This window comes from Anser anser (genome assembly GCF_964211835.1).
Source record: "Anser anser genome assembly, chromosome: 20".
Classification (NCBI taxonomy): domain Eukaryota; kingdom Metazoa; phylum Chordata; class Aves; order Anseriformes; family Anatidae; genus Anser; species Anser anser.
This window is the reverse complement of record NC_139741.1, coordinates 1,191,019-1,215,857: the sequence shown is the minus strand read 5'-3', so window position 1 is coordinate 1,215,857 and position 24,839 is coordinate 1,191,019. Positions and strand designations below refer to the sequence as shown.

Below are 24,839 nucleotides of genomic sequence, written 5' to 3'. Positions count from 1 at the left end.
CTAACAGGGCGACACAGCTGGAGTGGGAAAGGGCTGCCTCTCAGCTGAACGAGCAGCTCACACGGGTTTCCAGAAACCTTGTCCCTATGAAGGCAGGGCACCAAGGCTGCAGGAGCTGGATGCTCTCAGGTAGGAGCAGGACCAAAGGTTAGCAGAGTTGAGGCTTCATTGAATACTCCAGTGTTCAGGTTTTCTTTAGCAAGAATCCACCAGAACAGTCATTAAGTTCTTTGCAGTTCCACCTTCAAAGCACTACTGATGTCATTAAATGCAGAGTTTCTAACCCATAATAAACCGCTTCACTTTTGGTCCTTGATACAGTCTTCCCTTGCTTTAGGGAGACACCAGCTTGGATATCATGTTCCAACCGTTTCTGCCCTATTTAGGGAACAGAGGTCACATCCTGCTTTGCCTCTATAGAGCTGACTCCTACTCTTCCTGTTGCCTCACTCTTTCTGCTCATTCCCTTGCAGAGTAGCAGGGGGAGTAGGAAGGAAGGAGAACCAGTCCAGTACAAAACTTCATTCAAAACACAGTCACAGAAAGCCAGCAACTGAACAGCAATCTTACAGCACAGTTAAACGGTAGAGTTTTGTGCGTAGCTCACCTCAGTAAGTTTAAAAAAGAATCAGGAGAAAAGCAACAAGTAAAGCCTTCCTGCAACACCATTCTTCTGTTTCATAGCTCTTCCCCACATCTCACATTAAACCCAAACATCTTCAAGTAGCCCTTCTTCCTCGTTTGAACACTCACCCCTTCAGAGGGATGGTCCTGGGGTTTTAGAAAGCAGTTTCTAGCTGTAATCCACTGCAGGGAAGTCCCTCCTGTGCGTCTGGGTGATTGGCTATCCAGGATGATGGTTCCCCCTTGTTCCCAACTGCACAGAAGTAAATGTCTCAAACTGCGTTAAATCTCACAAATCCTCAGCCTTCTGCAAACAACAGTTAAGTGAATATGCTAGGCGTCTGTGAATACTTCTGTACTAGGAAATCAGGAGCGCTTTGCAGGAGAAGTGATGCTTGAACGCAGGATACCTCAGGCACAGCTTGAATTTCTGTACTCGACGTGCTGTAGCATAATTGCAAGACACACTTGCCATGCTCCATGACAGTTGGTTTGGAAATACTTGTTGAAGGCGTGCCTCCCATCAGGTCTCCTGGGCTTGTGTCCCTTTACCTTGTCTCCTGACTGTAAGTCAGCTACACAGAAGTTTGCCAGCAACTGTAATGTTCCTGGTTTGAGACAGCAGAACGGCTAACCTGCGGACACTTGGGATTGCAGAAAAAGGGGGAATTGGAAGGATAAGCTCTATGAGTTTACGTGCTTTTTTTTCTGGGAAGGAAAGAAAGCTGACCAGGGAAACGAGCTCAGTATGATTCCCACTTAATAATGGTATACCCAGACCCGGAGGAAAGAAAAAGAAAACTCATACAGTCCACTTTACTCTTGATTTGTTTTAGGAGCTTTTGCTAGAGCTGAGCTGTGGGTGATCAGCTTTCTACTTGGCATCCAAATCTCAGTTATGTTTCCAGAGAAAATTTTTCATTCCTATATTTCCTGCTTTGTGCCTCAGTGCATTGTGCAGAGCACTCAGGAAGCACGCTGTAAAGCTGATGAGCAAATTGAAAATCTCTGATTCCTACTGCATGGCAGAGCATACCAGCGTTTTTGTTTTTTCCTCCTAAAATCTGTGATGAGGAGACATGTTTTATAGGTCAAAAACATTCTGAACAGAGGGGCTTTTAGTGTATTTTGTTCTTTTTGACAATCTCAAACTGCAGTTTCATAGCAGCTTGTTAAAATTAGGTTGTTTTGCTGTTTTAAAAGATACTTTCAGAGAATATGGCAAGTTGCCACATTCCAGTTAAGCAATTTCCTATAGTTGGCTTTTTTTTTAAAAAAAAAAAAAAAAGCATGTGGTTTTCTCAGCCATCTCTCTCCTCCATTTTCACTGCAAAATGCAACCCCCCAAAAAACAAGAAGAAACACAACGCAAGTCCCAACCACTTTTTTAATACTTGCATTTGAGGTGCCTGTTCTTTGGGAAACTATGGAAGGCCAGTGTCTATCAGCAGCATCCTTTTATGTTTTTGTTCATTGCATAGTGTAAACATTTTCTGATCATAAACATCTCGTAAAAACAACTGATAATACGGAATGGTAGGGAATATTTCATAAAGTGAATTTTGTAAATAAAAAATACTTTCTCTTAACGTTTCTTTCTCTCTTTCTGAATGGGCTGCATATTTAGAAACTGGTTACACTGCGGAGCCTGAAGTTTTTAGTTGCTTTGGAGAAAAGTGCTGCTGATGTGTTATTACATGCTAGCATAAAATGCACATGGTGGACGAAAGATGTCTACAGCAAAAGAGAACCCACTCCCAGGAGCCGAAGTCCGTCCAGCTGTATGGCACTAAGTTATTCTTAGACTTAAAATTGTTGGCAGTACAAACATCTGTACATAAAGAAAAAAAACTTTTATGGGATCCTTTTTTTTCTCTTTCTCCCTTCCTTACAGCTCCTCTGCTGTTGTCCTCCAAGGGCATTCAGATGCATTCAGAGAGCCCACTGCTTTTTGCTGAGAAGTCTCTGTGGAAGCAGGGCTGGTAGCAGCAGCTCAGAGCAACCTTTGCTTTTTCATCATTAGAACAGAACCCAGAGCCTTGGCACTGGTGATTTGTAACATGTATGGCAAACAAAGTTTTAAGAACTGAGGGTTTTTTAGAAATCGTCTTTTCTTTCATGAGGATAGATTTGCCTTTTATTTCCTCAGCAGACCTCAAAAGAAACTCACTAACACAGTTCTTGGGAATCCTGCCCTTACAGATTTGAGCTTGCGATAGGGAAAATAAGGGACAGTACTTTAACCACATATACAGCAGCAGTGCAGTATCTGATGCTATCATACAGTTTCGAGTCTTGCTTAAAATGTCTTGCACTTTCTCACTGAAGCAAGGGAATAGCAGCAATGCCTTCCTGAGCACAGCTGGTAGATGCATGTCCTGAGAAATCAGGTTTTGGCAGGTGCGTTTAAGAGCTGAGTAACTGCCTTAAGGACTGATTTAAGAACATCTGCTGAGTAATCAGGAAGAAAGGCAGGCGAGTCCTCGACATTGTGAGTAATGCTATAGCTTCCTACTTTGGGGTGACAGTGCTTGATCCTCTCCCTTTCTGTTATCAATTGACGAAAAGGACTGGCAGGTGGCAGTGCTGTAGAGATGAGATTCAGTGTGCAGGGCTTTTGCAGGCAGACTATGGAAGTGGACTCAGAACATGAAGTGCCAGCCTGCCAACCAGCTTGGGCAGCTGCAGTGCTTGTGTTGGGCTCCCAAACGCCTGTGTTTTAACCAAGGGTGAGGCCCTAATGCCAGCCCAGACAACAGGCAGGACCTAACCCACCACTCTGGGAAATCTGTGAAAATCTCTGATAATTTCAGTATTGTTTGAATCAGGTCGCAGCTGAAAGGCTAGTAATAGTCTGCTGCTCGTTATTTGCACTTCCAAGAGTAAACAGTCTAGTTACATTTATCATTTCCCTTTGCCAAAACACAAGAGAAACGACTATGAAGAGAGGATGAAGGTAGAGGGCTTTTCCTGTTTTAAGGTATTTTGGATTCAGCGGCTGGATGCTAAAGAGACTGCTGATACTTAGGGAATTTGGCATGCTCTGTTGTTTACTCACCAGGTGGTGGCTGAGCGGGGCCAAGTTTTGTATCTGTGGAGGTCCTCAGAACAGCTGAGCTTTGGGAGGAGAGCTCGTGCTCCCATCTTCAAACTACCGCGTAAGCGAAATGTTAGGAGAGCTGCGTGGGCACTGAGCGGTGCCTCTGAGAGAAGCAAGGAACTACCTGCAGCACAGCTGGATCCCTCGGACACTTGTAGGCCTTCGCCGTGTTTCTGACCTTGTTACTCTGGAGGAGTGCTGCACAAAGAATTAACCCGGCGGTGTTTTATAGCACACATAGTGACAGGTGTAGTAGGGTACCGGCGGCATTTGGTGCCTTTCATAGCCCAGGTGTGGTGTGTTGGTTCTCAGAAGCTTCCTGGGGAAGCTCGTATTTAGAGCTATGGCTGTCATGTTCATGTTCCTCTTGGAAAGATCGAGATGAAATACTGTAAATGAAAGGAGTCTGAGAAAAATGTGAGTGATCTTTGGGTAACTACGAAGTGTTGGTTGGCTGCTGTGGAAAGTCTCAAAGCCTAAGGAATGAATTTGTATCCAGTGCTCAGAATTGTCAGTTCACAGGCAGAAAAATACAACACAGGATCCCTTTGTCTTCCCTCTGCTCCTTAGGAGGGGGATATTTCTGTTACAGAATAGCATGCAGGCTAGTAACAATGGCTTTTTATTTTCTTGTAAGCGGGCATGGTTTTTTCTCCTTTCTGATCACTGTCACTCAGTGGAGTCCTTCCTCTGATGCAGTCATCTGAACAAGAGATTGAGCAGAAATCCTGAACCCAAGAGGCTGCTGAACTTACTCTTCAGTGGATAGTCAGAGGAGATACGTTAAGATGAAAGGGATATAATGAAGCATATGTCATGTGAAGGGAGTGACAAAGGACTACTATGAAGAATGTTTCCTAAGAAGAATGTAGAGCATGAAAAGTGAAAGATGTAAAAATTGCAAACGCTTTTAGAAAAAGGACTGTGGGCTTGATGATGTGGACCTTTGTCAAAGGTTCCCTCAGTGCAAATCTGAACCTAAACCAGTACAGCATTAGGAAGCTAGAGATTGACTTTTTTAGTATTGGTGTAATTGTGCTAGTGTAACTGGTCCTGTCGACACAGGTGTATCAACCAAAAGTTTATATATATAAACTATATATATATATATATATAAAGCTTATTATATGTAGATACATGAGAGTATATATCCTGTTTCCTGTTCAGGAGGCAAAAGAAGCTCTTTTTCAGAGGTACAGCATTTATACCGAAGTGCCCAGGCAATGAACTGGTGATTGGGCAGGCAACTGGCATTCTAGGTCCTGAATCTAACAAACAAATGCTTGGGCCTATGGCCTAGGTGAGCACACTAACCCATGAAATTGCCAGCTTTCAGAATAATGTCCTGGACTTAGAAATTATTGCATTGAACTCAGGGTTCATCACTGGTGGAATAACTGCTGTAACAGAAAATTGCCAGGTGATTCCTATGGACGTCGTTTGTGTTTTCTGTAACTTTTTTTTGGTTTAAGCGGCAGATCTCTTGTTTAGGCCAAGCAGTGATCAGGTGTTATTTTTAATTCTCTTTCAGCTTTGGTTGGTGCTCGTGCATTTTTTTAAGAAACATAATTTATGTCAATGAGGTATTCACATGGAATCAGTGCCGTGTTGCCATCATTGCCCATTCTAAAAGGCTGCGTCAATTTGAACCGCACCAGTTTGTGAGTACATACACATAACTGATTCAGAAACCACAAAAACGAGCTGGAAGAAGCAATTTCAGAGGGCTTCCTAACACGTATTACTTGGTTGTTGTTTTTATATTTTTATTTTTGTCTGTCTTATCCCCAAATAAAGCTGTTTTAAATGATTTCTGAAAGGAAGGGACAAAAGCAAAGACAGTACTTCTATCCTGTAGTACTATCCAGAGCTGCGCAGTGGATGCAGGATGGCTGGGATGTCCTCTGTGCTTTGTAACTCCCGATATTCATCTCAGCACGTCACCTGGTGACTGGGTTGAGATGACTGTGTGTGTGCTCAAGGAAAGCTCAGTAGGTGAGTGCAGAGAAGGAGACCAAGTGTGCAAGTCACTTTAGAGAATTATTGCTACAGGCCAATGATCCGAGGTAGTTTTCTGAATCTTGGAGTGATCAGGAGTTGTGGGTAGAGGTAAGGGCAAGTGTGAGAACTTTCCTGTTCCTAAAGCTTTTTTTTTGATCCGAAATTGGAGAGAAAAGTCAGGCTCATATTTTTCATAAGTTCTGCATAAAAAAAATGTGGGTGACACACATACACAGTGCTTAAATTCTGATCTTGCACTGGCACACTTCCTTTTATTGTACGTTTAATTCAGAAGTGAAATCTTTTAAATTAAGTTTTCTGTATTACAAAAACATGTTTTGACAACTTTAATCTGTTTCCGTAGAACACTTTCAAAATGGGAAGCTTACCAAAATCACTTTCATGGAAAAGTCCTGGTTTTAACAAACTGCTTTTGACTATATAGTTGTCTTAACAAATGGTCAAAACAAACCGACAACAACAAAACCTTTTTGACTAGGCACAGACACAGATTTGCTGTGTGGAGTTTCTGTGGAAATTCACAACAGTAATGGATGTTGTATCTGGCCTACAAGCACAAGAGGATCCTGAACTTGGAGCTTGTTGTCTCTGCATACGTGTGTGATCATTTTTCAAGTGCCGATTAAAATCTTTCCAGGCTGCTGCATGGTGCCAATAGCTGTTTCAGCATTGTCTGTTGTGTAGCCAGTTGCTGCTTATCAGTCTCTTGAGCATTTTTTCTCACACAACTATTGCTAGGTCAGCAACTACATTTTCCTCCGCTTTTCTAAGTGGACACAACATGGCCTAAATGAAAGCCTTGGTCCAAAGAAGAAAAATTTTTTGTGGGTTGGGAATCCGGCTGGATCCAGGTGTCTCCTGTCTGAATGCTGTATTTGTACCTGAATAATGATTGAAACACCACTTGATTGCTATAGGCGAATGTTAGCCACAGAGCCCCAAAGAGATTTTCGGGCAAAGAAAATGCGAGCAGTGAGGCACAGCAGCTTTCTCACGCAGTGTCTGAACAGAGAAACGTGACCCTAGTCCTTGCCAAAATAGCTCTGTTCTCTCGAGTGGAGAGCTAATCATCCGGAGCATTTTGCAAAGTATCATTGCTTGGAAGAGAAAGGTGAAAAAACCTTGGGGGTTATGGACAGCATCCTGGGCAGTAAACTCTCCATTAAGGGAGCTCATTTCCTTAGAGACCTTTCGAGACAGAACAGTGGGAGCTTTCGGGCTAGCCGTGCAAGGTGCCTTGGTCCCTCGCCGTCTGGTGAGAGCTGGGGGTGCTCAGCACCTTGCAGGATGAGGTGTCCAGTGAGGAGGAAAGGGAAGCGCAGGAATATGACGGGGGCCTAGAATTAGTCATTCCCTTCCTGACCTTTCTGAAGGAAATGCCTGGCTTTATATTTTTTGCTGTAAACTCTACTCCTTTATTTATGCTGGAAATGTACACGTTCACAGGTTGTTGGTTTCTGTATGCCCACCTCCCCCGGTGTCGAATCAAGTACACTCGAGAGTTATTTCTACAGATGTGTAAGAATGGTTGGTGTTATGTTAAAAATGACAGGGGACATCAGCTTTAAAGGCACTGTGAGTTTTGAGTTTTACAGAGGTCCGTGAGTTGTAACTTCCCCCTCCCCCTGAAGATGACCTGTTGTTTCCTCTTAATTTTAAGAAATGTTTGTAGTCTTTCTCCCTGACGCTTGCTGCTTTCTGGCTGTGGTCATTGTAAAACTGGCAGGGGGTTTGGAGTCGTTGTTTTCTTTAAGGGAGGAGAGAGACAATAGATTTGCCAAGGGACTGAACAATCACAGGGAGAAGCATAGTATTAGTATTATTTTCAAGCTGCATTCACCTTTGTATAGCTTGACGGGCTACAGCAGATAGGTTGGACAAGGCGTGGTTTATCTCAGTACTTTGGGAAGTCTGTGTCGTATGTGTGGGCACCTCACGACCTCCCTTTCCCCCGGCTCAGCAAGGCAGGGCAGCGCGACGTGTGCTCGGGCAGACCCAGAGGCGAGCCTCGAAGCCCGCACGGCACAGGACCACCGCTGTCAGCCCCATGCGCACGTCCGCAGGGTGCCCGGCCTGCCAGGCCTCACCCGGCAGCCCGCAGGAAATGGGGAGGAGGGCAAGGATCTGGACCTAGGTTTCCCCAGCTGTCAAGAAAGATTTACTCAGGGCTGGTCTTTTCTTGGGGCAGGAGATGGAAGTCTCTGATTTCTTGAGGCTTTCCAGATTTCTTTCAGAGCCGTTACGACAAGGGTCAGAGTCAGCCACGGGACTGCTCTGCCTTTGAGTTGTACAGGCCCAAAAGTGATCTCTGGAGATCCTTTCTGCTTTCTTGCCAAAGGCATGATTAGCTCTGCCTAGTCCATTTCTTACAGGTATTTGTTATCTTATTGTTAAAGACCTTGGTTGAGGGCCAAGACTCCCTCCCTTCGAAGCCTTGGCTGCTGAGAACCACGGTGACAGTGATGCTGTTCCCAGGTTGTCACCCAGCCTGCGGGAGCTGTTTGAGATCTGGCTGCAGGTGGGCAGGTACAGGATCTGGGACCCTGGGGATGGAACCAAATGAGTGAGAACAGGAGATACTCTGTGTTTGGACAGAATTTTTGTGCGTGGCACGATAAAACCATAAGCCTTCTGAGTGGCACATATGCTAATTTCAAGAGTGGATGGGAAACCTTAACAGGTCTTCAGGTTAGTTTGGGGTAATGATATCCTTCAGTATCCCCTTTTTGCAGGGAAGGGGTTGTTCTTCCTGTGCTCCGTATGGAAATACAGCTCAGCCTAATGAAGCATGGCTGAGATAAAGTGGTTAGGTGGGTGCTGGAAAGAAGTGGGAGCTGAGGGAAGGTTGAGCTGCAGATCTGATGTGGCAGCAAGCAGGCTTGTGCTCAGCATACAGCAAGTACAGTTCTTAGTCTTGCGGAGCACTCCTAATCGTTGTGCTGCAGTTGCATCGGGTTATAGAGGAAGGGGGAGGGCTTTCATTTTTAGTGTGCACTGGGTGTGAAACCTTTGGTATTTGAATAGAGGACTGTGCCTGGGGCTGCATTAGGTTCATATGCCTCCCTGGGGTGAAATCTGTGAAGAAAATTGTGTTATGTACAGGCAACCGCTCAATTGTGCAGTGTCGTCCTCCCACTCCCACCTGTAGCCAGGGAGGCCTCAGCTGTGCCTTTGCAGCTCTTGGTTGCTGGGACTGTGGAAAAAGAAAGGAGGGGAGAGGAGAGAGGGTGGTACGTGGCCTCCAAGTGACCCAGAAATGATGCTGTCTGCATCATCTGACAAAGCAGAAATAACATACTGTAGTGTTTGGGCGGTGGGTATTGTGTCAGCCTCGGGCGTGACTGAAGGTTCAAAGGAAAATCCATCCATCTGGTGTTTCATCTCTCCCTATTCCTCTACCTCTCTGTGCTTTTATTTACTCATTTTTCTTAGGCTTTTTTTTTCCCTGAGTGTACCTTGTGCATACACTTTTCTGCTGGCTTGCGCTGGGTCCTGTTTTGCTGGGTTTGTTTAGCAATGCATTGAGAAACTACTTCCTTTTCTTTTATAAGCAAAACCAAAAGTCCTTAAGCCAGGCCAGACACCCGGGTTCTGCAGCAGCAGGAGGCGGTCCAATGTTCCTGCTCTGTAAATGCTGCAAGTAAGGCTGGCATGGAGACTCCAAGCACAGATCCTCAGCTGATGTAAATCACCACAGCTTCCTCGCCGCAGCATGGTGTGACTGTAGAGCTGCAGTCACTCAGCGCTTACTCCTGTCCTTGCCATCATTCCTATTCCCTCTGCTTTTTGGAAGCCCCACAGCAGTTACTGCTGCCATGCTCTAGCGGTTAGGGCAGAGGACTGAAAGATGGGTGTTTCATGGCCTGTTTCTAAAACTGCTCCTTGACTTTGTGCAGATTGTTTTTAATCAAACCATCTTTAATCCTTCTTGTGAGTGTGTTAATGTTCATAAGTTGGTTTTGGCATTCAAAACAGTAGCACTGTTCTGCAGGCTGTCTTTTTCAAAGGGGGCTGTGCTTGTGGTCCAGCACAGCAGGAACTTATATACCCAGTGCCTCTGATTGCACTTCTGTAATCAGTAAAGACGTGGATAAGAGACAGACACCAAGAAGTAAGTGGTCTGGCTGCTGTGGTAGCAGAGCTAGAATGAGGACCCGGCCTCTCTCGGACAGGAGTGCTGCTCACCCCGCCACGCTTCTGCACTGAACGAGTCAGCTGGGTGCGAGGGAACGTGAGTTCCCCTGACTGCAGGTCCGCGTCTGACATGTACATGCGTTCCTTTTTTCAGGTATCATCTCAAATAAATAAATGATTCTGCTACCAGTTCTTTCTTTGTAATGTTTTATCTGCGAGCTTGGCCTTCCTCCTATATGTCTGGTGAAGATACATGACAAAATATTATCCTTTAGTGTATTTGGTTTTGTTGTTCTTGAGGGCAAAATCATGTGGGTGAGAAACTGAGTGACCTCATTTTGTAGGATACAAACAATTCCTGAAATGTTTTTTTTTCCATCTCTTCTTATTTTGTTGTGTGTTTTGCTCCTGTGCAGCTCTTGTGCTAGCCTTGAAAAGAGCTGTTTGAAATCCATGCTGGATTTGAAGCAGCTTTGAGGTTTGTAAGATCCTAGGAGTCACCAGCTGAACCCTGCATCATCTGAGTGCTCCTAAGGAAAGCACAGATGGGAAGGATGGTTTTCTCTGCAGTCGAACAAAATTTTCTATGAACAGGTCTGGATCAGTTTTCACTGCAAAATGAACATATGTCATGTGAAAAGGCTATAGACTTTACTTCTACAAAGTACAGTTTTTACACTCTACTTCACCAGGCAGATGTGGTTAAGCCAGTCAAAAGTAGGCATTGTTTTAGTTCTCCCGATACTAGAAAGGGAACAGTCCATATTCCTATACTCACGACAAGCTACTCCACTGAACACAAAGGGGAAATGAGGACCTCTGAGACTTCGGTTGCTGCTTGGTGATACCATGATCAGATGACGGTAAGAATTGAGATAACCAGGAGGCATTCAAATGAGTCAGCTGCTTGAGGCAAGTTCACTGAAGGTGAACTACTGCTTGGCATCCCCTCTCTGTTACTCTGGCGTGCAGGTGTCTCCTTAGCTTTGTTGTGATCGCCTGCGCTGGGGCCGTTCTGAGGAGGGGAGCATGAGGCAGTGCGGACGGTGGCAGCGGTGTCCCACAAGTGCCGGCCAGATCCCTTCATCACAGCTGCTGTTCCGGGCCAGTCAGCACGGGGTAGGTTCGTTGGGTCAGCCGCCTGCACGGGGCTGTGCTGAGCTCTTGTTCATGTCACAGGTTCTTCCCCAGCTTTCATACCTCAAAATAAGCAGCCTTCATACAACGTAGCTTGCTCTATAAAAATAAAGTGCTGGTTCTTTCAGTTCCTTGGATCGACTCGGTTGCACCTTTTTTCTCTTTCAGTTGGGGTGACTTTGAAAAAGGTGTCCTGAAGTACACTCACAGCGCAGCTGGTCTCTGGATGATTGTAGAGATCTCTATCAGTTTCTCACATGGTTTCTGAGCAAGGCTTCTGAGACAAATTTGGCAAGTCAGATTCTGACCTTTTTATGTTCTCTTCAGTGCTCAGGTTGCTCAAGATTTTTTTTTTTTTTGGTCTGACTTAGGGTTTGTCTGTGTAATGGCACTGGGGAAAATAGGTAAGAGTCAGGTAAAGGTGTGAAGTGAATCCACTTTCACTGGATGCCTTAAGATGACTCACTTTATTTCCCCCAGCGTCCACACACAGATAAACCCCGAGATCAGAAATTTTGTCTTCTGTTTCAGAAGGTAGAAGTGCAGAACCTCCCTACTGTATGAGACACCGATCCCCAGGTGTGATGCCCTGCTGCAGCAGCTGCTGTCTGCCACTTCAGAGAGCGCGCCTTTGCCCTCTGGGTCCTGTTCTTGGCAGGAGGTTAACAGAGGAGTTCTTTCCTGGTTAACTCCTGCCTGAAGGAATACAGGTGATTTGCATTTCTCTTAGCCACATTTAAGAGCCGGGTCATCTGTTTTCAGCCACCAGCTTGTTAAATTGCAAGGCAGTAAGTGGTTGTGGGCTTGGAAGTATTGGTGGAAGCTCATATTAACTGTCCTTTCAAGTGCTGCCAGACTCCGTGAGATTTCATCGCCTGGGACAGGAGAAGCATGACATGCTTTAGAAAATGTCCTTGATTTGTTGATTAAATAATGTCAATTGTCTATCTTGAATGTTGCAAAAAAAATCTTCTAAACGTTGCGTAAGTTTCAAGTCGCCTAGAGAAGTTATAGGCATCGGTGAGGAGAACATGATAGGTATTGTGAAAACATGAAAACATCTTCTCAACAAACTGTTGATATTCTGAAGGAATCTTGGCTGGTACTTTGGTATAGCAGAGTCCCTAGCAGAGTACCTTTGAGTGTCCCAAGTTTCTTTAATGTGTAATTTTTAGCTCTACAGATGCCATTGCTTTCATGTGCCATGTCTGCAGCAGTACAACTGAAGAACTTGTGCGTGTGCGCGCCCGTCTATGGCTATGTGTTTGGTTTTATTTTTGTTTTGTTCCTATTCCATGACACTTCCAACTATTGACTTGAGGTCATGAACACAGGCAAACTTGTATCTCAAGATTTCTGACTGTTTATTTTGTATAAATAGATAAAAATTCAAGCTTGGCATATTTTTCCTAAACATCTTGGGCCTGATTCTCAGATATGCTGTAAATGGACATTCATTTAAAAATAACAAAAAAAAAAACAAAAACAAAAACCAACCTGTCAGGAGGAGATAAATGTGCATCCAGGACCACACCTTGGAAGAAGTGTAATTCTCATGGCAAATGAGAACGGGGTATCCTGGCCGTCAGCTGCAGGCTGCTGCCGAGGGCACGAGGGATCTGATGGAGCACGCCCTAACCAGCCACGTACCCCAGCGCTCCGTGTCCTGTCTCTGCTCTGGTTCTTCCCCACCTCTGTGGGTTAGGGGCAGTTGGAATATCACTGCCTCTGTTGTGGGATTTGCCATTTGTGATGAGTAGGACGTGCTGTTTGGCAAGCAAGCAGTGAATAAGTTACTATTGGCTTTATCTCTCTGTCTAGTTCGTGGTTGGAGACCTGCATGTTGTTTGTGGGTTTTTATGTGCGTCACTGAACCCAGAAGTTTTATTATGTTCTCAGAAAAGGGTTTTGCAACAGCTCAGCTATTAAAGCCAAACCATGTAGTCGAGTTAAAAGTCTGGGCAGGAAATAACAAAATGAAACCCATCCTAGGGGAGAAGCGTGGTGCACGTAGGGTGGGAAGAGAGTGCAAATATACTATTTATAGGAATGGGGGAAAACAATTCTGGACTCACAGAGTAAATGTGAAGGAGTTGTCATGGGAAAACCAGACTTGGCAATCTGAGACACTCAGCTCTGTGCTGTCAGACCACTTTTCCATTTTTGAGGATTACATTTTTGGTTTATCCCAGTGAAGAAGGAAACTTTCAACACTGAAATCTGTGTAGCACAGAGCACCTTCCTGCAGTGTCCTTCTAGTTTATGCCATGGATGAACCTTGTCAAATGAAAATATTTGAAGCCATCTTTTTTAAGCAGTGTTAAAATAATTGAAGATGGTGCCTGCTCCAGGCAGTTTGTGCAGGCAGAGCCCCGTGCAGGATGGGAGAGAAGATGGATTATTTAATTTGCTCCCAGTCACACAGCAGGTCAGTGGCAGAGCTGGGAGGGGAGTCCAACTCCCCAGAGTCAAGGTCCAGTCTCTTACTCTTTAAACGTGATGTTCTGGTGTTACGCTGAAATTGGCGAGGAAAGCTTTTGTGGGGGATGCGAGAAAAGTGACTGTGCCTCAAGAATATGCTTCCTTTAGGCAGCATGCTGTCCTCGTGATACTGCAGAGATTGCAATAAGATAATGTGGGTTCGTATATTTTTTTGGATAATTTCTTTGACTTAATTTGTGATTTTTGTTTTATAAATAGGTGTTAAGTCCATCCTGCCTTCCATCATGGTTTTTGGAATGAATTCCCACACCTCTTCTTACCCCAGTCAGTGCTTGCAGTTCCCGGCTTTATGCTGGGTCATGTGCGACTTTTAAGCGTTTGCATATCATTAGTGCTACATATAACTAGATATGGCGCTCTAGCTTTAGAGACCATGCTGATATCTCATACTTCTTCGAGGAAGACAAATCTTGCCTGATGCAAGGTCCTACACTAAAACACCAGATCACAATCAGACTGAGGAGCCAAGCTTCTACTTTTACACATAGGCCTGTTGTGGCTGGCACTGACAGTCCAAAATCCCTGCTCAAGCAACCTTTCCCGAGGTGCTCAGCAACCTTGAGATTTGGCCAGGAATGGGGAAGGGGTGAGGTGACCTGTGGGAAGAAGCAGTAACATAAAACAGCTCCCCGGGAATTCTGCATACTGCGGCTTGCAGACGCGCAGCTGACTTGTTTGCCTTTGGCTGGATTTTGTGGTTGCAGTTTGTATATCAAAGTGCATATAGTCATTGAGCCTTACTTGGAATGGCCTCCAGAAAAGAGAATGCTTGGGTGATTTCTGTCTTCCCTCTCCTCTCCATGACATGTCTATTGCACAGACGGGAAGCCGCGCTCTTTTTTATTTATGTAGGCTGACTTTTGGCATACTGGGCGCTACTGCGTAGTCCTCAAACTTCCTGCAAGCTCCTCTCTGACCCTTATTAGGAGACCTTCCCTCTGTATCCATACCAGTTCTTCTTTGTTCCTATTGCCTCCGTTCCTACATGGTGCCATTTGTTAACCTGACTTCTAGCCCATGGGCTGCCAAGATCCCCTCTTCTTCCCGAAGGGCAAGGTGTGCTCCCCTCACATCTGCTGTCAGGGCTCTGCTTATTCTGCTCCTGTCTTTACCCGCAGCTAAGTCCTCCTTCTCATCCTAATCTCTTCTGCCCCAATATCTTCTGAAGGAAGGAGTTAGGATGCAAACATGGTACGTTTGGAGGCAATAAGAGCAGGACCAAGTATCTTGAGTAGAATGAGACCCTACAGATGAGAATGCCGGTTGGTCTTGCTAACATGTGTGCACGCACGCAATATGCACAGCCTTGTTTTTAATTGCTACGGAGGTCTGCAAAGTCACACCATGTCTAATGCGGGCCAGCCGGCTGTAGCCTGTCAGAGTGTGTATGACACAAAGCCAAAGTGTGAGGTGGGGGAAAAGTACAATGAGCAGCAGACAAAAAATGAAACCAAGCAGCTAGCAGGAAAATACCACGAACCGCATCTCCAGGCGCACTTCTCACCTGACTGAAGATCGGAGAGCTCACCGGGAGGTGAAAATACCTATGACAGTGAGAAAGCAGAAGGTCACAACTTAGCCAGGCAAGACATCCTGCGTGCCCCTCGGCTGCACTGAGCTCGCTCTGCAGGAGCAGGGCACGCGTGTTGCAGGGACGTCCGAACTCGGGGCTGCGCTCCCCTGACGGTGCGGCTGTGTAGGAGGGTGCAGCTGGCAGCGAGCCTGAGAGCAGGTACATGCAGACCGAGCAGCAGCAGTGTTTAGAAGTCACATTGGTCCGCTGGCACATGGCACTATTGAGGGAGCGAGCTAACTTGTCCCTGCTTGGTGTGGCAGTGCCTGGCTGCCCGTAGCCCACCGGCAGCCCCTGTGGGCTGGGCCGCGCTGCCGCGTGGGGACTGACCGGGGAAAGCAGGCAAGGGGTGGAAAAAAGGAAGTGCTATCATCCCCTTTTTAACAAAAAGGGGTACTGAGAAAGATTGAATGGGATTTCCAAGGTAATTTCTGTTTGGTCTTATGCTTCAAAGCCGTGTGAGGAAGTCAGGGTTAAAAGGTTCCCCCTGGTTTTGGCTGGGTGGCCAGGCTAAATGCAGGGCAGTGGCCGTGTCTTCTAGGACACAGCACTTCTTTTGTTGCACAACTGCCTCACCTCAGAGTGGCATTGCTTTGCATTTCTCTGTTTGCTGCATGAAGAGTTTGAATCACTTACTTTTGTTTGTATCAATCCACTTTTTGATAAACCTTGTACTTCATGGCACTGCTGTCTGAACTCAGAAGTGCGATAGTTGCTGGTAGTCGGATTGCTCGTAAAACCCTGAGGTGAGTTTACAGGAAAGCACAAGCTAGAAATCTGTTATTAACAGCTGATTCCAGTGCGAGACCACATGGATCAACCCCATGATTATATGTTTGCAGGACTGGATCACAACAAAGAAGTCAAGAGGGAAAAAAGGAATTTTCGCCTCTCAGTAAAACAAGTATAGGTGGGGAGGGGAAGTGGGCTTAACTCAAGAGCCAAATCCCCTTTCTGAGGTAGTTAATCCTGTTGCCTGGGGTTTTGGCTCCAAGATTTCAGGGATGTGTCCTGTACTTTACTGCTGATCGGGTTCTCAGATCTTCTCACATGCCTGTCATCAGCCTGTGCATCCAAGAGTATCTCCTGCCATGCTGTCGGTATACTGCCAAACTGAGGAGCAGGCCAAAAGCAGCATTCTCCATATGGGGGTCATTTAGCTGAGATCAAGTGCGATATCCATTTTCCATCTCATTTCTTACACATCCTTTGTCTGGGAAAGGAGGAAATGAGCTAATTGTCTTTCCCCCGTGTAACTTTGTGCATGCAAGTCATGTGTAGCATTGTTCAGGTACATAGGCCAAAACATTTTGAGCAGAAACTTAAGAGGAGAGAGATTATAGTGGACAAAGAATATATTTGTTTTTTTTTCCTTTTCATTTGTAGTCTGATCTTGTCTCAAATGTTATATTTTGTTGACTAAGGACATGTTTTGGTTTATAAATCATGGATCAGCTAACTTGCTTTGAGGCATTGTTTTGTTAGGAAGGTTTTGAAGCTGAAGTCTGCCCCATGGGAATGTGTGACATAGTCAGAAATCTTCTGAGAGTATTTTCTTTTTGATAAGTAAACATAAAGCACAAATTATGTTCCTTCTTGTTTTATTTTTCTGTGCCTGGCATGACAGTTTCTGTGTAGTACATTAGGCATGAGATTGGTGACAGAAGTTTTGGAATAAAACTTAATTTCTTGTTCTTTTAAGATCATTTAAGAGCCCCAGTCACAAAGCAGCATCTCTGTTGACTAGGTACTGTACAAGCATTGCCTATGAAGGTGACAACATATCCCAGGAAACTTAACTGTTTGTTTCTGGATCCCAACAGGTGAAACTAATCGACTACATCCACAGACAACGGCAGTGTAAGCTGAGTGTGCCCCTGAACGACAGGACAGCAGAGCTCAACAGCTACCCAAGATTCAATGACTGGTTAGACATTGTCAACGTGAGGAAAGAAGTTGTACAGGTAAGGGGAAGACAACCATCAGCACAGAGCCTTCCTGCCCTTTCACAGCTGACACATCTGACAGCTGCCTGCTGGGTTTGAGTTAGTTTCCTGAACTTTCAGGCAAGGTGGGAGTGTGTGGGTACCCACGGGGACCTTTGGTGGAAAGGGTGCTTCCGTCTCTCCCTGGAGCAGAGATCACCCAGGGGGAATGCTGAAATCCCTTTGTCCTCCTCAGAGTTAGTAGGGATCTTCTCATAACAGCATTTGAAGCAAAGCCTCACATCTACTATTCCGTATGAGACAGAGGTCCTGTGGTATCATCACCTTCTCTCCTGCCTGCTAAATCCAAGAATGACACCATGACTTACTCAATAGTTTTTATATAATAATGATGTACTGCGCTATTTTCTATGTCCAGTACTAGCAGAAAGAAGACCTAGAGTACACTGATATACTCAACAAATGAACGAAAATGTCAAGTTGTTAAAGCTTAGAGTTTTATTGTTTCTAAAAGCATATAAGCCACAATTATAAATCAGTGAATATCCAAAGACAGCCACTAGCACTGCATCCCTCTAAACTCAGACTGACAGAAGAGTTCTGAAACATAGGCTCTCACAGTGCTCAGACTGAAAAACAAAGTAGGCTGCAAGCCAGTATCCTCAGTAACGGGCAGGTGTGAAGCTGTGGTTTGGATTTGATAAGGAGTCTTTACTCAGAAACATATATATATATATATATATGTTTTTTCATTACACAAACACCCGCTCCCGTGAGTAAAGTCTGGTTCAAACTGATACCTAAGAACATCGCATCAGTGTAAAAGAATGGAATGAATAACTCTGCTGCGGTGGCCAGCATCAGCTGTTCATGCTCACAGGCCGTGGCTGCTTCTGATATTTACAGATTCCTTATCGCTTAATTCTTAACATGTAGATTTCTAGAAGCCTCTTTACTGCAGAGTAATCTGACACTTTTGCTGGAATCAGAAATGACAAGTCAGTGCCCCTAGCTGTTGTCTGGACACATTTTTTTTAGAGCCTGAGATCCTGGCTATGTTTAGATGATAACTAGGACTTCCAGTATTGCAGGGAACTGGCATCAGATTGTTCCCTTGGCTTCGCTCCGTGCATGATTTATCCATGATGTTCTGTACTGGGAACAATTCAGTTCAGTGTAACGTTAATGGCAATAGAAGTAGAGCTTGGTCTCCTGGTGGCTTAACAAAGCAGAAAAGGCTTTTTTCCACTTTTTTTTTTTGACATTTTTGGCTCTGCAGGCCAGATCACAGCATTCTCACTCAATTTTCTTTGATCCTCACACAAGCAAAGACTTTCTTTACAGGCAGATTCCTGATGAAGTCAAAGTCTGAATGAGAAATTCAGCAGGTTTCTATGGAAGTTATTCCAGATAGGTCAAGATGTAACTGAACGGGTTCTGGTGAAATAGGATGAGTTCAGGACTGAGCTGTTCTTTTTATTTACTACTATTCATTTTGAACATGATGCTTTATAATGGATATTGCCTTCCAGCCCAGCAAGGGTTTGGATAGCACAGCTGAAGGTGCAGCAGTGACAATGAGAGAACAGAAAAACAGCCTGTTGCTGTGGCCAAACTGCCAGGCTCACAACTGTTGTTGGTTTCTAGGGTTACTGGAATTGCTTGAGCCTAAAAGAATGTCTTTGTAGCTCTTTTTGAAATCTTTTGTGATGCCTGTATAACTGGGGGTAGGGAAGAGATGAAGAGGAGGAGTGGAGCAGGGGGAACGGAGGTGGACAATTCAAGTCTGCCACATCTGGTATTTTCAGGAATCACAAAATACCAGATTTCATTTTCACACTGTCAAGACTGCCCTTCCCTATGTGCGGTCACCAAAGAATGTGAGCAAATTTGATTTTGGTCCAAGTCAGGAGAGATCATTTTCCAACTGTTTCTTGTTTTTATTTGTGCTCTCTTATTACCATCTCCTAAGCAATGACCAAGGTAATGAACTATGTTCCTTCTGTTCCCTGGTTCTAAAATATGGGGTGCATGAAGCATCTCCTGAAATTGCTCCATGATCCCAAATGTGGGGCTATTTTGTGGAAGTTCTGCATCCATTTCATGCAGCTGCAGAGAGCTTCTGTAGCATTTAGATTAGCCAAGCAGGAGAGCTGCAACACGGTCTTAAAAATGATTTTTGAGAAACTGAAATATCTGGGCTAATAATAATAAAAAAAAAAATGCTCCAAAGAGCAATTGGATTTGTAGCTCGGGAAGTGTTCTTTGTTGTTGTTTGTGTGTGTGTGTCCTGTTACTGCACTGCTTAGAAAACAGCCCTGCAGCCACAGTTGGTGTTGGTGGCGTGGACAATAGCAGCGTGTTTGTCCATGATGATGTCCTTCAAAAGTGTTACAGGTACCATGGGATTGTTCCTGCTGTTGCTTAGATTTCATATAGCATGTGAACCGTATTTCGGCTGAATGACTTGAAAATGGCAGTCGCTGACAGAAGGAGCTTTAACAGGTTAGCCCTTACGAGCTATTAAATGGCTGCCTTAGCCTTATGTACACTGCCTGCGCCGTGACTGGGGAGCCTTGGGAAGAGGTGGCTGAGCGGGTCAGACGGCAAATGGGGATACCTGGGTCCCGCACCTGGTGCTGCTGCTGCTCTACATAGTGCACTGGGGAGTGACTTAACATCTCGAAGATACTGTTAGCTTGTCTGTAAAACTGAAATAATCATACTGGGTTTCCTTCTTAATGCTTCCAAAAAGCCCTACGGGGGGAGGAAAACCTCACATGAGTTGTAACCACCTTTTCACATTAGGCACGTAGTCCTCTCTTCTCTGAGAATTTAGGCTCTGAAACTGACTGGAGAAGTTGCCAGCACCCGTAGAGTCTTGTACAACGTGTCCCCTCGGTGATCCTCAGGCCTCCAGCTGCGGCAAGGCCCTGCCATGGCCACCTCGGCTCGAGACGCACAGCACGGGAGGTGTGCGCAGGTGAAGGGCTTTCCTGTGGCCCACTGCTTGTCAAGGCCAAATCAGGAGAGAGGCCTGAGTTCATGGTTGTTTTTTGTTTGTTTGTTTTTGGCTTTTTGAAATGGTTTTGACTCCCTTCGCACTTCTACTGTTGCTGGAGACATTGCGAGATTGTGCTAATCTGTGACATAACACCTTTGGAAAACAGCCTAATTGCAAGCAGTTTTTTAGCTCAACAGCTAGAGAAACAATGCTCTTGTTCTCCCTCCCCCTTTTCCCTCCCCTTTCTGTCCCCCCCGGCCCTCTCCCAAATAAAGCTGCCGCGCAGGGAAGCACAGAAGCTCCCAGGCTCTCCGTCAGAAATAGAGCACCGGCTCTAATTTAGAATATCTGCTGACTCCTCTCGTCCAGACTGAACCTATTTTTGCCTAGTGACTTGCTGTAGACATTGTGAAGCTTGAAAGCTCTTGCTGTTAAAATTGCTGTCTTCTTGTTGGGCTCCTTTCTTTTTTTGAAAACCTATATTTAAAACGAGAATAATGACTGCTTGTAAAATCCTTTAGTTCTGGAAGGGATTATAGTAATAACAATGCACTGTTTATGGCACTGGGCGACAGCTAAAACTCCTGTGAACATGGACAACAGTCAGCGAGTCACGCTGCGCCGAGTGAAAGGGCTGTTCTGTGTGGACCTAGCAAACTTGGAGGTAGGTGGTGAATACAAGCTTCGACTTTGTGATCCTGTTTGCTCTCTGTGAATACACGATTTGGAGGGGTAAGGAAAATTTGAACCCCCACCCCAACTCATGCTATTTCTGTTTCTTTGTTAGTGTGCCTCTAATCAGTTGCCAGACAGATTTTTATCATAGGAAACAGTGGCTAGTGTGGAGCAGACTCTGCTGTGGAGCTGGCCGAATATTGTTCTGTAATTTTCTTTTTAAGTATTTTTCTAGGAAATGCTGGAATCCTTGGCTTTGGCTAGAAATTCTGGAGATGGATTAGCACTATGTGTGTGTAAATTACTACCAAAAACGGCGCATGGCTAAATATTGTGGATTGAAACCGGGGAAAGAGATGTTTGAGCTGAAAATTAGAAAATGTGGAACAAGGAAACATATGGAGAGGTATACTTAAGCTATGTAGTCATCCTCAGTGGGTGAAAGTTGCTCTGTAAGTGTACCTAGGAAAATACACCGTTCTGGATTGTCATGCTCCCCTTGAGAGCTGGAGTCAGGAATTGAGAAGGAGGTGGAAGGAGAAGACAATGTGAACAGAGCACTGTCCCCACTCAGGCTGATTGAAAGAGCCTCTTGCAGAGTTACTTACTGGTTTCTGGGCTTGGGATGTATCTACCAAAAAATACATTTAAAAAAAAGAAAAAGGATTTTTTTAATCTCCACTGGCTTATTTTCTTCAATGCAGAAAAAAATCTTCTCTACCCATGTTCTTTCCAGAAACTTCAGTATTCTGTTTGTTCCCACAGATAATTTGCCATCGTCCTAAAAAGCAATTTAGGAACATAGTCATCTCCTTATCATCTTCTGGAACGTGTCCGAACCAGCCCTGCTCACCATGTCGCAGGGGTTCCAGTCAATCAAGTTCGGAAAGCTGTTTTTAGTGTAGATAACTGTCGTGCACAGGGAGGGGCAAATCCTGGCCTTGTGATTGCTGGCTGCAAGCAGAGCTCTGCCACCACGGCGGCTGTGTGGGAGCCGACGGAACAATGCGCTCTTGTCGGGTTCTGGCTTACAGCCGTTCTGCTGGGGAAAGTATCAGACTCCCAGTGTGTAGGGGGGGTTTGTAATAACTCCTGTTTGCGTGTGAAACTTGCCTTGCCCCACATTTACCGTTTCTGCGAAAGACCCACTTTCTTGTAATTAAGTAGAGATGCTGGTAGATCATGGCAGATGGTTTGGCTTGGTTGGAGTGTGATCTAGCTTGTAGCAGATTATGCCGATCACTTGTTACAGGAAAAGCATGGTATTTGTGTGTGCGTGCACCCTTACTTTGGTTGGGGGGGGTACAAGAGGAAGATCTGCCTACGCCCAGCAAGTTTCCACAGATGCATCCTCTTGTCTCCTGTAAGGATACCAGCGTGAGCAGACTGTGAGGACTTCGGCCATTTGCTGGGGATTTCCATGGCTCTGACAGCAGAGGCTCTGATCAGACTGCTAGATGGCAGAGATCTTGAAGGTGCTAACTGGATGTATGCAAGTTAACTCTGTCCTGCAGGCTTCCTGCACCTATAACTCCATCACCGTGTTCAGCTGAGGGCCCATCCCCAGTATGAGCAGATAGTCTGTGCTACTGCCGGGCTCGCTTGCCCTGCCATGGGAGCCAGGCTCCCCGTGCAGACCTGGTCACCGTGCGCCGTGTGTCACACGAGGTCAGTGTGAGGCTCACACTGCAGCCGCTACGTCTGCCTTCCCCCAGAAAAGCAGCAGCTACCCTGTCAAAGAGCACCCCACCTCTTGTGTGAGCTGAAACAGTGATGATGTTATGCAAAACCATAGCCTGTGTATACTCAAAACTTAATGCAAGCTAGAAATTTAACGTGAGAGGCTTTCCAGAATGCCTATAAAATCTCCAGAGACCTAATAATAGAACAATTTTTCAGTACCTACTTCACCGGACACCAGAAAAACAGAGCAAGATGTTCTTAAGAGCATCCTTACACGCTTTGCTTAGAGCTATCAGTGGGAATTTAAGCACCTTATGTAATGGGCTTTCCCTCCTAGCATCTGCTGCTTTAGGGGAGGATGACTGGTGAGGGAACGTATTGATTTAAGAGGCAGCACTTCAGGCCTCGTCAGCTGTCTGGCTTTATAGGAAGAGCCATGTCTACTAGGTTGAGGGGCAGGTCAGACTGATTTTTCCAAGTGCTAACAGCAGCATTAGCTCTGTAGGCTTATCTGCAGGGAAGAAAGAGTCTTTACCAAAAATACCTCATCCACTGTGTTAGATATCAGCTTTTTTGCCATGTTTCAAGGATTTAAGTTGGACAGTAGACAAGATTAAAGACCTCCTTACACTATCTTGAACTCTTCACCCTTGCTAATTTAGAATAGGTTGGGTGGCCTCTTGGACACTCTGGTTTGCTTTTCTCCCTTTTAAACATGCACACTGTGAAGTGCACAGTCTGTGTGTCTGACAAGCAGGCAGGCTTTGTAGAAAAGTCCTCTCACCTGCTGTAGAGAGGGCTGATTTCCTGGTTTGGGCTGAGCGGTGTGTGGTGAGTAAGGCTTCAGGTTTTGCTGTTGCCGCTTCTAGGTGCGGAAAGATTGAAAGCAGGTTCTGTCTCCTGCCTTTTTTTTTTTTTTTCTCTCAGTTTGGCCCTATTAGAGTAGCATGTGAATGTCTCACAGCTTGACATGTCATTCTGTAGTCAAGGCAAGTGTGCTGAGGGAGATGGTACCTCTGTCGGCCCTAAAGCAAGCCTGTAAGCTGCATGGTTGTTTTTTTTTAAAGATGCATATTTTTAAAGCTGCAGCACCCATGAAGAGGCAGGTGGAGACCCACATTTCTCTGTTGGATACACATTGGTCCTCAGTGCTGCAGATGGGCAGCGACTGCTTTCCAGGTGCTCAGAATTGCCTTGCACCGAGGGGGCTGGAGCCCACCTCCCAGGGCCTCCTCCCTCCCAGCTCACCCGCTCAGCCAAGGCACTGGCACCGATCGGCTCTGTTGTAAGATCCGTCTTGAACCAGTGACCCTCATCATTTTCACAGAGGCTGGGGGGGCTAACACAGAGATAAATTATATAAGGCCAATCTTGCAGGGCTCAGGTTGACCAGTTTTATATTAAGCCACCGTATGTGTGCAGCACATGAGTGGCTCTTTAATGAAAGCCTCTTACTTCCCCTCCCTCCCCCTCTTCAAAAGCTTATTTCTTTTGTCGCGTGTCATGGGGACTGGCAGCAGGTTCAGAAAGTCTGAGCTCCCAGCTCAAGGTCATTGGGATTGTTTAACTATAATCTCCTTTTCTGTGCTTATACTTTCCTACAACTTGCTGGTCTGTTTTTCCAAAATTAAACTATCAAGCAAAAGAGTAAATTGGGCTTTATATGCTGGCCCAGGACAGGGACAAGCCAGCAGCAGGCTGGGCTGTTCGCCGGGGTGTGTGTCTGTGTGAAACTGCCTGGGACAGGGAGCAACGTGGGCAGCGCAGAGCCAGGGCTGCCGGTGACTGGTGACTGCTCGTGGCCACGCGTTGGGCTGCAGGGCACAGACCTGCTGAGGAAGTGAAACCAGGCAGCTTGGGGTGATCGAGTTCAAGCCCTCCCTAGTGGTTGTGTACTGCAGATGAGTAAGGGAAAGGGAAAAAAATGCCCCGACACTTCAAAGAAGATCGATAGTTTGGATTGTTTTGTTTTTTGAAAATTGATCTTAATTTTTTTCTGTACAACTAGGAAGGCTTGGAAACTAAAGTGAAAGCTGGAGATTCCTTGTTGCAGGGGGTTGATCTTTAAAAAAGAAAAGCACTAAACGCTGTCAGACTTGCAAGAACAGGCAATCCTGGAGTTTAACCATGAAGCTGCGGTGGGACAAAAACGTCAAGTTCTCTGTGCCAGTAAATGTCAATTGTGCTCCTCTGGGAAGGAGAGAAGGGCCTGTGAGGCTCTGAACGACGCTGTGCAGGACCACGGCCACTCCATGAATATTGCAGCCACACCTCCCCACCACCCTCCCGCATCTGTAGTGCTTGTGACAACAATTCTGTGCTTGTGAGTTGTCCCTTGGGCGTGAGTGCTGTGCTCGGAAAGCCAGGAGCTAAGCCGAGATGCCATTCCACATACCTCTTACAGCAGGGAATGGGAATTCCCCAGTTAAGCCTTGTCGA

At 45.5% G+C, this 24,839-nt stretch overlaps 1 protein-coding gene across 1 annotated transcript in view; it reads left to right on the top strand.

Moving 5' to 3' along the window:
• Window positions 1-24,839, top strand: part of KSR1 (kinase suppressor of ras 1) — a 67,900-nt gene that overhangs the window by 17,521 nt on the left and 25,540 nt on the right. Inside the window, 1 exon segment of the mRNA XM_083805945.1 lies at window positions 16,916-17,056. Coding sequence (XP_083662071.1) covers window positions 16,916-17,056 — 141 coding nt within the window.